Source organism: Capra hircus, chromosome 6 (assembly GCF_001704415.2).
Source record: "Capra hircus breed San Clemente chromosome 6, ASM170441v1, whole genome shotgun sequence".
Taxonomy (NCBI): Eukaryota; Metazoa; Chordata; class Mammalia; order Artiodactyla; family Bovidae; genus Capra; species Capra hircus.
This window is the reverse complement of record NC_030813.1, coordinates 56,312,232-56,328,473: the sequence shown is the minus strand read 5'-3', so window position 1 is coordinate 56,328,473 and position 16,242 is coordinate 56,312,232. Positions and strand designations below refer to the sequence as shown.

Genomic DNA, 16,242 nt, shown 5'->3' with positions numbered 1-16,242 from the left:
CTCCTCTGTCCATGGGATTTTCCAGGCAATAGTCCTGGAGTGCCTTGCCATTTCCTTCTCCAAGGGATCTTCCCAACCCAGGGATTGAACCCGGGTCTCCCACATTGTAGACAGAAGCTTTACCAACTGCCAGGCAGCATTAAGCTAAGTGGGACTTGATGCTGATCCAGGTGGTACTAGTGGTAAAGAACTCACCTGCTGATGCAGGAGACATAAGAAACTCTGGTTTGATCCCTGGGTCAGGAAGATTCCCTGGGTTAGGGCATGACAACCCACTCCAGTATTCTTGCTTGGAGAATTCCAAGGACAGAGGAGCCTGGCAGGCTACAGTCTGTAGGGTCACAAAGAGTCAGACATGACTGAAGCAACTTAGCATGCATGCATTCACACACTTAGAAGTTTCTCCATTTCTTCTATCACTTTTCCATGCTTCTCAAATATTATTGCCAACATCATCAACATCATCAGCACAGCAGACTTCACACGTTCTATAATCTTCACAAGTCTTTTCTCTTTAGAATCATACCAGAACAATTCATGTTATAAGAACAAGGGATGTCTATCGTCTTTTCGCCTCGCTCCACTCTCTCAATTATTTTCACTTTTGTTTCCATCACTATCTCTTGGCACTTCTTAACAGTACCAACTGTATCACCACTGCTTTTACTCTTTTTTCCATATACCCTGGACTTGAAATAAAGATACTGTTCTACTGAATACTCCATAGAACAATAAACTACACAAAATCACAGCCACTTGTAGAGAACGCATACACACCATGACGTATGCCAGACATGTGAACTAACTTACATGATTGGACATACAGACACATGTTCACATCTTTGAAAATTCACAATTTGCATGTTTGTATGTAGGAGACTTACTGTATTCTGTTGGCCAGTCTGAGTGATATTTTCCTTTTGATTTGGAAAATTAAATTCTTACTTGACTTCCTAATCCACATACCAAAGCTATATAGTATTTAGGAATAAGCCTAATAAAATGTATATAGTACATGTGTGGAGCCTTTGGCAATGCTTCATTGAAAGACATTGGAAAACAACACAAATTGAAGCATTTATTACAGGTAATAGATTTAAAGACACAATATACTAAAGATGTCATCTTTCTCCAAACTGACTCATATGTCAGAGGCAATTACCAACAAAACCCCAACAGTTTGTTTTTGTGGACCTTAACAAACTGATTCAATTTTATATGAATGGGAAAGTTTCAAGGAAAACAAACAAAAAAAATGTATCTGGATAAGAATAATATGATATGACTTACCTATCAGGGATCAACTTATCATAAAGCCTTAAAAGTTATGACAGTGTTAGATTAGCTCAAAACTATATAACAAGACTGACCAGTGGAACAGTTCAGAAGAAAATCCATTATACGACAGAGGAGGTTTCACAGATTGTTAGGGAAACCACTCAATAAATCACTCTGTCTATCCACATAAAAACAATATATGAATTCCTGCCTCACATTGTATGTAAAAGTCAATTTCAGATGGATTGAAGACTTACATGAAATCCAAACTTTTAAAATTATAAGATAATAAAGAAGAACATTTTTATAATTTAGGAGATAGAAGTATTTTAGGACTGGGACAAAAAAACACTGATAATAAAAGAAATATACGATAAATTAGTCACATAAATATAAAAATACAGGCCACAAATTGACAAAGGTTTAGCACTGAGACCATTAAAAAAAACCCTATAAATCAATGTAAAAAGTTCAAAAATGAGCAAGAAATTAACAGTTACCTGACATATAAGAAAACACAAATATCTAATAAAAGCCATTATGAAAGATGTCACCTTTATTTTAATCAGAGAACTGCAGATTAAAGCCACAAAACTCCATTTTACTACTATTAGATTTTCAGATTGCAAAATCTGGCAATATGCAAGGCTAAAAAATATAAAAAATATGAGAAGGATGAAATTTAGTTCTACCAGTTCATAAAACCTGTAAAACTGTACATGTGCATACACTATGCCCAGCAGTAAGACTGGTAGATACTCTGAAGAAGTGCTTACACAAATATCCTTTGAGTGAAGAATAACCAAAATAGTAATATCCATGTTAGCAAAAATTGAAACTATGCTAATAATCCCCAATAAAAACAGTGATAATTGAAATACAAAGCTATTCAATAGATTATACAGAAATGAGAACAAACATTATACAATTATAAATGGAACAGCAAGACCATAAGACTATATGCAGAAGGGTAGCATTTTTACAAATGGCAAGCACAGACAAAGCCAAACAAGACATTATGTATGGATGAATAAAAATGTATTGATGAAAGTAAAAAAATTAAAAGCAAAGGAATGAGTCAAAATTTTCTAATAGTGGTTAACTTTGGTGAAAATGAAGAGTAATTAGGGTAGGGAGGTAAGGGATAGGATGGGAAGAGACAAGTAAGGAGATGTAATTTTATTGATAATATATAATTTCTTAAGTTATGAAATAGTTTTACCAGTTTCTCCATTTTATTATGTTTTATATGACATGTATATTGTACAGATATTCTTGTATATGACTCACATATATTTTGATAAGGTAATCTTAAAACCAATAGCCTTTTGTAGAAATGGCATTTTTAATGCAAAAAAAAAAAAAACAGTTTCCCATCTAATTCTCTAAAATATTTCTTGCATAATATGGAATAAGCTTCTATTTAATAAATTAATTTCTCCTTTCATTCAGTTCAGTTCAGTTCAGTTCAGTTGCTCAGTCGTGTCCGACTCTTTGCAACCCCATGAATCGCAGCACGCCAGGCCTCCCTGTCCATCACCAACTCCCGGACTTCACTCACACTCACATCCATCGAGTCCGTGATGCCATCCAGCCATCTCATCCTCTGTCGTTCCCTTCTCCTCCTGCCCCCAATCCCTCCCAGCATCAAAGTCTTTTCCAATGAGTCAACTCGTCGCATGAGGTGGCCAAAGTACTGGAGTTTCAGCTTCAGCATCATTCCTTCCAAAGAAATCCCAGGGTTGATCTCCTTCAGAATGAACTGGTTGGACTCCTTGCAGTCCAAAGGACTCTCAAGAGTCTTCTCCAGCACCATAGTTCAAAAGCATCAATTCTTCAGCACTCAGCCTTCTTCACAGTCCAACTCTCACATCCATACATGACCACAGGAAAAACCATAGCCTTGACTAGATGGACCTTAGTCGGCAAAGCAATGTCTCTGCTTTTCAATATGCTATCTACGTTGGTCATAACTTTTCTTCCAAGGAGTAAGCGTCTTTTAATTTCATGGCTGCAGTCACCATCTGCAGTGATTTTGGAGCCCCAAAAAATAAAGTCTGACACTTTTTCCACTGTTTCCCCATCTATTTCCCATGGAGTGATGGGACCGGATGCCATGATCTTTGTTTTCTGAATGTTGAGCTTTAAGCCAACTTTTTCACTCTCCTCTTTTACTTTCATCAAGAGGCTTTTAGAAATCTTTTCTGGCTCATAATTAAATAACTGTCTTGTTTTGCCCAGAAATCATTCACACATGAAGGAATGTACTACAACAAAAACCTTTTATTCTTTATTTTCAAACTATATTTTGACATCAAATCATTGTATCTTTTTTATATTCTGAGGCATGGATTGCTTCATTGCATTTCTATTTCCACAGAAAATGTTCAGCTAGCTTTTGCTCTTTGATATAAGGACATTAAATAAATAGTTCATATAGGTTTTTACTTCATTGTTTTATGCTCCTCTAGGTAGAGAAAATGCATCTCCCATGTCCAGCACTAATAGCAGCAGGGCATATCATAATTTATCAATTTAGTATTGTCAGAAAGTATAGAAAATTAATGGCATGATTTATTTTTCCACAAATTTACTCATTTATTTATTTAATTCACCTAATTCAACATGGCACCAACTATGTTGTAATGATGCTGAGTGATTATAAATGGAAAAGAGAATTTAATAACACTATGGTGTGAGTTAAGTATACAACAGAACAGGGCTGGCACTACGAGAGGAGCAGTCAATCCCTTCTGGAGATCATAGACTATCTTGGCATAAGGAGAGAGCTGAGCTTCAACTTACAGAACAAATGAGAGTTCTTCAGCTAATCACGGTAGAAAAAGCAGAGAGATCGTGCACTAAGGCAAAGAAATGGAGAAGAAAAAAGAAATTTGGCTAGTTGAATTGATGACAAATGGCAATCTTAGAACACCAGACAAAATGACACATACACAAATACACAAGTTAGACACACTCTGAAGCTGGAAAGAAAATCCCCTAGATCTGGGGGGAAAAAAAATCTCAAAAAGCTAGAATTCTTTTGCCTCCCTAGGGAACACAAGGGATTGATTCCATGAATCAGCCTGCCCCAATCCCACCAGTCACACACACATACCAGATGTGTGGGGTCTGGAGTCTAACACGCACTCAGGCACATTACATACAGCCTCCAGCTGTCCGCTAGAGCTAACTCAGTCATAAAACTGGAATCCCCAAAAGGACAGTACTGGCCTTGAAATGAGAAACAACAAAAACAACCAAAATCCCTTTGAACACTGACTCAAGAAAGCAACAATGAAGCACACAAAAGCTTCTCTGGGTGGAAAGGAAGGGAGAACAGTTCATCTGATCAAAAATGATCATCAATACTTGGAAATAAATTTCTAAGGTTAAAATTCATAGAGTAGAATTAGTATGAAAGACAATTTACTAGTTTACACCATGTAAATAGATATCACAGTTAATATCATGCTCATAGGTAAAATAATCTGAATGAGACTTAAAATGGAAGTATTTACAACGATCAAAGGAATAAAAGAAGAAATAGTAAGCATAATGAAAAAATAGAGGACCTCAGAAAAGGTTTTTAAAAAATTTTAAAATATAGCAATAGCCATTTAGAAGAGGATTATAATTATTAAAATGAACAAGTTAAACAATTGACAGTAAAATTGGTAAACTATATGATAAATCTAAGGAAATCTCCACAAATGTAGCATGTAAAATATTAAAAATATTTAAGATTAAGGTGGACATTCATATACATTATGTTTAACCTATTTATATTTACTTAATATAAATGATTTTATTTATATACTATTTTCTCTTTAATTTCACCATGCTCTGTTACCACTTTGCCATATGAATTTTTACTTTTCTTTTGCTTTTATATTATTTATATTCAATTCTAAATTTTTGAAAATGAGTTAATGTCCTATTCTTGATCTGTTAAATTTTATTTTATCCACAACTCATTAATTTTATCTATTTATTTATTTTGCTAAGAACAAGTGAGTAGTACATTTTGTGAGCACTTGTATTAAAAAAAATAAAAAAAACTTGCTTGTTAGGTGAAAACCCTAATTCCACATCTTCCCTTCAAAACTCTGGAGGCTTTAGTCCGTTTATCCTTGATATTTCATGCTACACAGAATGAGCCTGGGGCTAGACTGATTTTATTCCTCTTACTTAATCTATTTCTGCTGAATGAATGCTTATGGACTTACATTTTATTTTAAAATACATTTCAATTTGCTATGTTATGTCTAAAGTATAGGGTTTTTTTTTCATAAATTTTGAAATCAACACTTTATAACTCAAGGTTTCAGAAAATTACCTTTCTGTGCCTTTGATTATTACTTCTTTCGTGGTTGTTTTGGTCTTTTTCTCAATGGTACTTAAAATTCTTAAGTTATATCACTTTAGATGAGTCCTTATCATACCTTGGTGACTTTTCATCTCAGTTTCTTATCTTTGTATCTCATCCTGTGGTTCTTTATTCTTTTCTGCTCCATCCTGATGGTCACTTCTATATTTTTTTTTCATTGTTATGTTTGTTCTTCTTTGAAGTCTTGGTGTTGATTGGTATCATTTTTTTCCCTTACAAAAATCATGGAGGAGTTGGGTGTTTTCTTATCTTCAAGTGAACATCTGTTCACCCATTTTCAATTTGGTTGCATTTGAATCTTTCATAGATCTAGAGGGCAAAATTTCTAAACCAGTTTTCAGCGTCTAGTCATTTTTGCTGAGTATAATTTCTCTGGACAAAGGTGTAACTTCTCCTATCGGTATTGACTAGATTTCCAGTACTTCGAGTCAATGAAGTGTATGAAAATGTGCCATCCCCAGTATGTGTATCCTTTAGAGATCTTATTGCCTCTACTGTTATCCCTGTATTTTGGCGATTTCACTTTTGACAGTGCAATACACTGCCTCCAATTTCTCTCCACATTCTGCCCTGTTGTTTCTGAGGGAGGTGGAAATACAGCAAGGGAGAGGCAAAAGAAATATTGATCCAGTCGCTTGCACAAATGATATTTGTGTATGACAGATACATTTTTATTCTCACGGGTGTATATAGACTATGAATAAAATCAACAATTGGGAACAGGAAATTGTTTTATTATTATCTTCCTGGCAAATGTAGCTACTTTGTTTTATTATATAAAGTACATGTCAACACAAATTTATTTTTATTAATCCTTCTCAACCTACCCTAGAGACAACTGAAACACTTACTGCTGCTGCTGCTGCTGCTGCTAAGTCGCTTCAGTTGAGTCCGACCCAGTGCAACCCCACAGACGGCGGCCCACCAGGCTCCCCCGTCCCCGGGACTCTCCAGGCAAGAACACTGGAGTGGGCGGCCATTTCCTTCTCCAGTGCATGAAAGTGAGGTCGCTCAGTCATTCTGACTCTTAGCGACACTATGGACTGCAGCCTACCAGGCTCCTCCATCTGTGGGATGTTCCAGGCAAGAGTACTGGAGTGGGTTTCCATTGCCTTCTCCGGAAACATTTACTAGATTTTAGCAATAGGTTACCAGTAAGAATCAAATTTTAGCGTTAAGCTCTCATCTTTAAAATATATATATATATATATATATATATATACAGACATATAAAATATATGTATATAAAATGAGAGGATATTTGAAAGAGAATGTCTTAATCTGTTAAGACTAATATGTTTAAATAGGAAGCTCCAGGATATTTCTGGTTTTAAATCTTACATTTCCTTGATATACAAGAACATGGATTAACTCAATGGCAGTTAGGATATAATGCATATAATTTTGTACAGCAAAAGCACATACAATTGAATCGTGTCTATATTTCTATGTTCGCTCTCACATACCTAATACTAAGAAAAGTTTAACTTGATCTCCTGGCCAATGTTCTACTATTGTCAGCTTCCTTAATTAGAAACACAGTGGTAAAGAGCAAATAATCTACCTCTCAATTTCTAATCTTACAGCCTCAAAATAAATACATGGCAGATTCATGTGCTATAGAGAGTCATGATTAGAGATAAAATATGTGAGTCCAAACCAAGCTCACACACTTCTTAGCCACAGTCCTTACTCAGTATCTGGGTGCAAGAGACTGATTCCAGGACCCCCAGTTCAGTTCAGTCACTCAGTCTTGTCTGACACTTTGCGACCCATGAATTGCAGCACGCCAGGCCTCACGGTCCATCACCAACTCCCAGAGTTCACTCAAACTCATGTCCATCGAGTCAGTGATGCCATCCAGCCATCTCATCCTCTGTCGCCCTCTTCTCCTCCTGCCCCCAGTCCCTCCCAGCATCAGAGTCTTTTCCAATGAGTCAACTCTTCTCATGAGGTGGCCAAAGTATTGAAGTTTCAGCTTTAACATCATTCCTTCGAAAGAATACCCAGGACTGATCTCCTTTAGAATGGTCTGGTTGGATCTCCTTGCAGTCCAAGGGACTCTCAAGAGTCCTCTCCAACACCACAGTTCAAAAGCATCAATTCTTCGGTGCTCAGCTTTCTTCACAGTCCAACTCTCACATCCATACATGACTACTGGAAAAACCATAGCCTTGACTAGACGGACATTTGTTGGAAAAGTAATGTCTCAGCTTTTGAATATGCTATCTAGGTTGGTCATAACTTTCCTTCCAAGGAGTAAGTGTCTTTTAATTTCATGGCTGCAGTTACCATCTGCAGTGATTTTGGAGGCCCCAAAAATAAAGTCTGACACTGTTTCACTGTTTCCCATCTATTTGCCATGAAGTGATGGGACCAGATGCCATGATCTTCGTTTTCTGAATGTTGAGCTTTAAACCAACTTTTTCACTCTCCTCTTGCACTTTCATCAAGAGGCTTTGATGTATGGCAAAACGAATACAGTATTGTAAAGTAAAATAAAGAAAAAAAATAGGTTTAAAACTACTTAATGAAAGAGTGAGAGAGAAGGAGAGGGGAAAAGGCAGAAAGGAAGATAGAAAGGAAGAAAATCTATATAAAATGATTTAAATCTGTATACAATCAGGAAGCAACAGTTAGAATTGGACATGGAGCAGACTGGTTCCCAATAGGAAAAAGAGTATGTCAAGGCTGCATATTGCAACCCTGCTTATTTAGCGTATATGCAGAGTACATCATGAGAAACTCTGGGCTGGAAGAAGCACAAGCTGGAATCAAGATTACCGGGAGAAATGTCAATAACCTCAGATATGCAGATGACACCACCCTTATGGCAGAAAGTGAAGAGGAACTAAAAAGCCTCTTGATGAAAATAAAGAGGAGAGTGAAAAAGTTGGCTTAAAGCTCAACATTCAGAAAACGAAGATCATGGCATCTGGTCCCATCACTTCATGGGAAATAGATGGAGAAACAGTGGAAACAGTGGAAACAGTGTCAGACTTATGTTTTGGGGCTCCAAAATCACTACAGATGGTGACCGCAGCCATGAAATTAAAAGACGCTTACTCCTTGGAAGAAAAGTTATGACCAACCTAGATAGTATATTCAAAAGCAGAGACATTACTATGCCGACTAAGGTCCATCTAGTCAAGGCTATGGTTTTTCCTGTGGTCATGTATGGATGTGAGAGTTGAACTGTGAAGAAGCCAGAGCGCCGAAGAACTGATGCTTTTGAACTGTGGTGTTGGAGAACACTCTTGAGAGTCCCTTGGACTGCAAGGAGATCCAACCAGTCCATTCTGAAGGAGATCAGCCCTGGGATTTCTTTGGAAGGAATGATGCTATAACTGAAACTCCAGTACTTTGGCCACCTCATGCGAAGAGTTGACTCATTGGAAAAGTCTCTGATGCTGGGAGGGATTGGGGGCAGGAGGAGAAGGGGATGACACAAGATGAGATGGCTGGATGGCATCACCGACTCGACGGACGTGAGTTTGAGTGAACTCCGGGAGTTGGTGATAGACAGGGAGGCCTGGCGTGCTGCGATTCATGGGGTCACAAAGAGTCGGACACGACTGAACGACTGAACTGAACTGAACTGAAAGTGAAATAGTTAGGAAAATATTTTAATAAAAATCTAGATATTCAACTGAGAAAAAAAAAAAAAAGGGCTTTTTAGATCCTCTTCACTTTCTTCCATAAGGGTGGTGTCATCTGCATATCTGAAGTTTTTGATATTTCTCCCGGCAATCTTGATTCCAACTTGTGCTTCATCCAGCCCAGCGTTTCTCATGATGTACTCTGCATAGAAGTTAAATAAGCAGGGTGACAATATACAGCCTTGATGTATTCCTTGTCCTATTTGGAACCAGTCTGTTGCTCCATGTCCAGTTCAAACTGTTGCTTCCTGACCTGCATACAGGTTTCTCAAGAGGCAGGTCAGGTGATCTGGTATTCCCATCTCTTTCAGAATTTTCCAGTATTGTGATCCACACAAAGGCTTTGGCATAGTCAATAAAGCAGAAAGAGATGTTTTTCTGGAACTCTCTTGCTTTTTCCATGATCCAGTGGATGTTGGCAATTTGATCTCTGGTTCCTCTGCCTTTTCTAAAACCAGCTTGAACATCTGGAAGTTCACGGTTCACGTATTGCTGAAGCCTGGCCTGGAGAATTTTGAGCATTACTTTTCTATCGTGTGAGATGAGTGTAACTGTGCAGTAGTTTGAGCATTCTTTGGCATTGCCTTTCTTTGGGATTGGAAGGAAAACTGACCTTTTCCAGTCCTGTGGCCACTGCTGAGTTTTCCAAATTTGTTGGCATATTGAGTGCAGCACTTTCACAGCATCATCTTCCAGGATTTGAAATAGCTGAACTGGAATTCCATCACCTCCACTAGCTTTGTTTGTAGTGATGCTTTCTAAGGCCCACTTGACTTCACATTCCAGGGTGTCTGGCTCTGAGTGAGTAATCACAACATTGTAATTATCTTGGTCGTGAAGATCTTTTTTGCACAGTTCTTCTGTGTATTCTTGCACCTCTTCTTAATATCTTCTGCTTCTGTTAGGCCCAGAACATTTCTGTCCTTTATCGAGCCCATCTTTGCATGAAATGTTCCCTTGGTATCTCTAATTTTCCTGATGAGATCTCTAGTCTTTCCCATTCTGTTGTTTCCATCTATTTCTTTTTATTAATTGCTGAGGAAGGCTTTCTTATCTCTTCTTGCTATTCTTTGGAACTCTGCATTCAGATGCTTGTATCTTTCCTTTTCTCCTTTGCTTTCTGCTTCTCTTCTTTTCACAGCTATTTGTAAGGCCTCCTCAGATAGCTATTTTGCTTTTTTGCATTTCTTTTCCATGGGGATGGTCTTGATCCCTGTCTCCTGTACAATGTCAGGAACCTCAGTCCATAGTTCATCAGGCACTCTATCAGATCGAATCCCTTAAATCTATTTCTCACTTCTACTGTGTAATCATACAGTTTGGACCCCCAGAGGTACCAAACTCTATGGATATTCAAGTCCTTTTTGTAAATGGCATAGGCTTTGCACATAACCTAGACACACATCTTCTTTTTAATCATCTCAAGACTAATTATAATACTTGATACAGTGTAAATGGTATATAAATATTTGCCAGTGCATGGCATATTCGAGTTTTGCCTGGGGGAACTTGCTAGAATTAAAAAAATATATATTATCTACCTGCGATAGATTGATCCTCAGATGTACAACCTTCAGATAATTGTAATACAAGTTCTTAGTCTCATTGAGTTTCAGACTTCCAAGTGACAAAATGAAGGTGAGGTGGTGGGCAGATTGGATGAGATAATATACATAAGGAATCTGGTTTAAAAAATTAGCTTCTCAGTTAATAATTGTTATTATTTCTGTCTGTAGTTGTTTCTCCCTCTAATTTTTTTTCAAAAAAGAGAAAGAAATTGCCCTCAGAATCAAAGAATGTAAAGGTTCCTGTTTACCTTTCTTATTAGGAAAAAAAAAAAACCATTAAATGAAAGGACAGAAATAAAGATTACGGTTACTATTTGTGTGTGTGTGTGTGTGTGTGTGTGTGTATGTGTGTTTAGTCACTAACTTGTGTCTGACTCTTCTGAGACCCCACAGACTCTAGCTCTTCAGTCTCCTCTGTCCATGGGGTTTTCCAGGCAAGAATACCAGAGTGGGTTGCCATTTCCTTCTCCCGGGGATCTTCCTGACCCAGAGATCAAACCTGCATCTCCTACATTGGTAGGCATTGGCAGGTGGATTCTCTCACCACTGAGTCACCAAGGAAACCCCAACTATTATTTAGTGCCCACTATTTATTGCTAAAATTTCATATCTGTTTTATTCTGGCTGGCAACTCATTATGTATATTAGTTTCATTTGTGGGGAATTTTTTTAATTATAAAAATTAGGACAGAAAGTAAACTGCCTATGTGGCAAATATAGGCTCAAATTTATTTTTTTAAAGATCAGATTTTTTTTTCTATATTAATGGAACACTTAAATATAGAAATTAAAATCATCATATCACATCTTTGTAATTAACCATATCATAAATTTTTTGAAAGCAAGGATTAATTTTGCCTCTTTTGTGTCAGTCTTTTCTCATAGCATACTTTTGGACCTATGACAGCTAAAGCTATTACCCTTCCAGATCCACATTTTATTTCTGTATTAAAAATATTTCAATGCTGACACTTAACTATATCTGATTACACTTTTAATCATGTTTCTTTGTTTACCATCAAGTCAACTAAAGCCATTAGGGTCAAACTTACCTGTTGAAGTATAAAGGTATGATTCTGTTTGTTGTGGTACAAGCTGTTCTTTTATGATCTATTTCAGATCCAAGATTTTTTTTGTCAGGGTGTGGAGAACAAGGTAGGAATACAGTGACTGGCTTCTGAAAAGGATGTGTTGATGGGTGCTGAATATGAATCACAGGGCTTGTGGATAGTACTGAGTAGGAAGTCTCTTGCTGAGTTTTTAAATATGCCACCAGAGATGGGTCAACTGGTTGAACCTAAACAAAGACAAATAAAGGATATACATTGCTATATCTTAATAGCAGAAGGTGCAAAGTATCAGCGCGTCTAAGTCAATTTTCTAAAAATTTACTAGAACATAGTTTTATACATTTTTCTGTGCATTGTTGGCTAGAATCAATACTATCTTATGAAAGATCATAGCAACTGGTCCTCTTTTTACAAAGCCTTTGTAAAATCTAGGTTTCTTGTTCTATGGTATAAATAACTGGTATCACTCTTAATTGTAGGCAACAAGATGACCCAGAAAACAAAATAGACATTTTCCATAATTTCTAATTAGAACTATTGTTAGATCAAGTGATCTTCAGAAACTAGACAAACAAGACTACATTTATTTGTTTCTTCTCACATAAGAATGGCTAATAAAAATAACTAGCATGATTTCAAAATTTCACAGTTTATAGAAAATATTTATGAATCAATTATGTATAATATGTTTTCTTCCTGACTTTTCTTCTCTTATCCATTATGGTAACAACTGGGAAAAATTAGGAGAGCATGAGGGAGAGTTAGGCTAGAAGGATAGGAAATACTGAGGAAATATGTTTTCTAAAATGTATATTGATACATAGTTGTACATCTTGTAAATAATACTTGTATGAATTAAATTCTCGTCTCCAAAGAACTGTTTTATAATTAAATATAACCAAATATTCATAATCATAAATGTTTTAATTGATTAGCTTCTTTTTTAGACATCCTCTCAGGTGGAATTCTTGAATTATATGAAAGCCCCAAAGTCCGACATTAATTCTATCATAGATATTCAACATTTTTTTGTCAACAAATATCATAAACAATACAACAAAACAACACAAAAAATAGCTAGAAAAGACTTCAAAATAAGTCAGGGATTTCTTTGGGAAAGAGATTTAATATGCTCTAAATCATCACTTTTTCACTAATGGCACTATAAGTTAGGTGATTAAAAGTATGAAAATTCATTTATTGCTATATTAAATATTTGTATCTTCTTCTCTTTTAGGACAAAGTTTGATAACCCACCAAAAGCCTCATCAGTTTTTAATATTTACCTTTATTTGTATAAGCACTGATGAGTTGAAAACTCCTGGAGGGTAATTTAAGGATATTCGGGAATCCATGCTTGTCTTATGAGTAAGACCTTTCTTTGTTACTGTAAAAGACTCTTTCTTTAAACAAGATACAACAGAAAAGATCCCCAACTTGTAAACTTTCACTTCAGCACAGGTCCCCTGTATGGATTGAAGGATATTAAGACAATGACATTAAAACACATTAGTAGTGCATTGTTCTGGAAGTATATGCTGTACATATTCTACAGCTGTGGGGAAAAAAGAAAAAACAACAGCTATATACTGTTCCTGTCATCGAGAATTTCGTCATTAACCCCAAATGGATGGTCCTTTCATAAGATAATCTAGAAGTAGTTACTAGGAGTTTCTCAAATTTGAACCACACAATAGAAAAAAAAGAGAAATAAATATATTTTAAAATTTAAATTATTTCCCTGAAAAGGTAAATGGATAATGGGCAACCACATTTAGTGTTTCCACAAATATTAATCATGTTTGGATTCCTATCCTCTTTTACCAGAATGGACTTTAAGCACTGGCCTCTATCCAGAAAGTTTAACAGTTTTAGAAATTCCGAGGGCTAAAATTTCATCATTTGGGTAGTTTACACAAATCCTACAGCGCTTGTACTGTCAGCAAATTCCTTCCTCTGACAATTCATAACCTCCTGATAAAGTCATTTTCTCTATTTCTCTCTTCCATGCAAGGGGAGCAGATGATTGCAGAGACACACTTGTGTTTCTTTTTTATATAGTGACATTTAAATTTGGAATGCATATATGCAAGGACATATTCAAGCTTTTTTTATCACACAGAAAGAAACTGTGTACATAAATGAAAACATAATTATCTACTCAATATAATCACCAAAGCTTAAAATGAAGAGGAGGACTTAGAAGTAATCTGGTCTATTCAATGCTTCCCCAAACACCAGCCGAGCTGCACCCAGGCATGAGAGGATAATCATCCAGACACACACACAAACATTTCAGGGACAATCACAATGGAAAATAATCTATCATTTGAAAACTGACTAAGGAAGAGATTTCACAATATCTCTGCATGAATCTGTTGCTGGGAAAATTCACGGCATGATGAATGTTCTTAACTGGCCAGAGGGAAAATGGTGAGAGGTAAGAAAAAAGGTTTTCTCGGAACTCATGATGGTTGCCATGCAGTTGAAAAGTATATTTGGCAGATAGTGGGGAAACGGAAGGATTTTTAAGCAGGGGAGTGTCATAAGCAGAGTTCTGACGATGGTTTATCTGACTCCAGAATTAGATTTCTTAAATGTCGTATGAACCACATAAAAATTTGGAAGGAATCCAGAGTTTAAATTTTCTTAAGCTAAATATAGGGATAACTACCATTAGAAAACTATTAAAAGAAAAGTGTATGCTTTTATTTTTCTCAGTAGAAATGTTCTCCCTTTTTTTTTCTTTTGCACTATTTATTAACCATCTTCATATCTATTTGGTGAAAAGCATATGTGCTATGAACAGTTTTTGTTATTATTATAATAGTCACATGGATAAGTCAATGGTAAAAGGCCACAAGCTACTTACAGACTTCTTAGACTGAATAGAAAATGTCCTAGTTGCATGAATTGAAGTAAATAATTAGAACAGGCATAGCTTTCATATTCAACTGTATAATCTCGTTTATAACTCAGAAAAGACCCAAATTGGAAGAGGAAGAGATGAGTCAAGAATTCTTTGTATGTATGGCATTTTTTTACATTTATTCCCTACCCCCATCTACAATAATGACAACTTATATAAAGCTGAAAAGTAAATAATTTTAATTATTTAAAAATAAGTTCCAGTGGTCCAGAGAAGAACTTCAAATTTTAGTTCCCATTGACTCTATGCTCAGTTTAATAATTGTGCATGTATTCTTTCTTCAAAGCATATGATTTTGTCACCACAGATGGCCTGCCGTTCAGTTCAGTTCAGTTGCTCAGTCGTGTCAGACTCTTTGCGACCCCGTGAACTGCAGTGTGCCAGGCTTCCCTGTCCATCACCAACTCCTGGAGTTTGCTCAAACTCATATTCATCATGTCGGTGATGCCATCAAATCACCAAATCCTCTGTCATCCCCTTCTCCTCCTGCCTTCAATCTTGCCCAGCATCAGGGTCATTTCCAGTGAGTCAGTTGTTCACATCAGGTAGCTAAAGTATTGGAGCTTCATCTTCAGCATCAGTCCTTCCAATGAATATTCAGGACTGATTTCCTTTAGGATTGACTGCTTTGATATCCTTTCAGTCCAAGAGACTCTCAAGAGTCTTCTCCAACACCACAGTTCAAAAGCATCAAATTTTTGGCGCTCAGTTTTCTTTATGGTCCAACTCTCACATCCATACATGACTACTGAAAAAAAACATAACTTTGACTAACTGTCCTTTGTTGCCAAACTAATGTCTCTGCTTTTTAATATGCTGTATAAGTTGGTCATAGCTTTCCTTCCAAGGAGTAAATGTCTTTTAATTTCATAGCTACAGTGATTTTGGAGCCCAAGAAAATAAAGTCTCTCACTGTTTCTATTGTTTCCCATCTATTTGCCATGAAATAATGGGACCGGATGCCATTTCCTAGTTTTTTGAAAGTTGAGTTTTAAGCCAGCTTTTTCGCTCTCCTCTCTCACTTTCATCAAGAGGCTGTTTAGTTCCCCTTTGCTTTCTACCATAAGGGTGGTGTCATCTGTATATTTGAGGTTATCGCTATTTCTCCTGTCAATCCTGATTCCAGCTTGTGCTTCATCCAGCCTGGCATTTTGCATGATGTACTCTGCATACAAATTAAATAAGCAGGGTGACAATATATAGCCTTGACGTACTCCTTTCCCAGTTTGGAACCAGTCCATTTTTCCATGTCCAGTTCTAACTGTTGCTACCTGACCTGCATACAGATTTCTCAGGAGGCATGTAAGGTGGTCTCGTATTCCCATTTCTTGAAGAATTTTCCATGGTT

At 36.5% G+C, this 16,242-nt stretch overlaps 1 protein-coding gene across 1 annotated transcript in view; it reads right to left on the bottom strand.

The window, feature by feature from the left end:
- The window catches only part of DTHD1 (death domain containing 1), an 86,754-nt gene that overhangs the window by 65,105 nt on the left and 5,407 nt on the right, over positions 1–16,242 (bottom strand). The window contains exons 3-4 of the mRNA XM_018049361.1: positions 13,252–13,431; positions 11,948–12,192 (exon numbers count right to left, since the gene is read on the bottom strand). Coding sequence (XP_017904850.1) covers positions 11,948–12,192; positions 13,252–13,431 — 425 coding nt within the window. The remainder of the gene's footprint in view (positions 1–11,947; positions 12,193–13,251; positions 13,432–16,242) is intronic.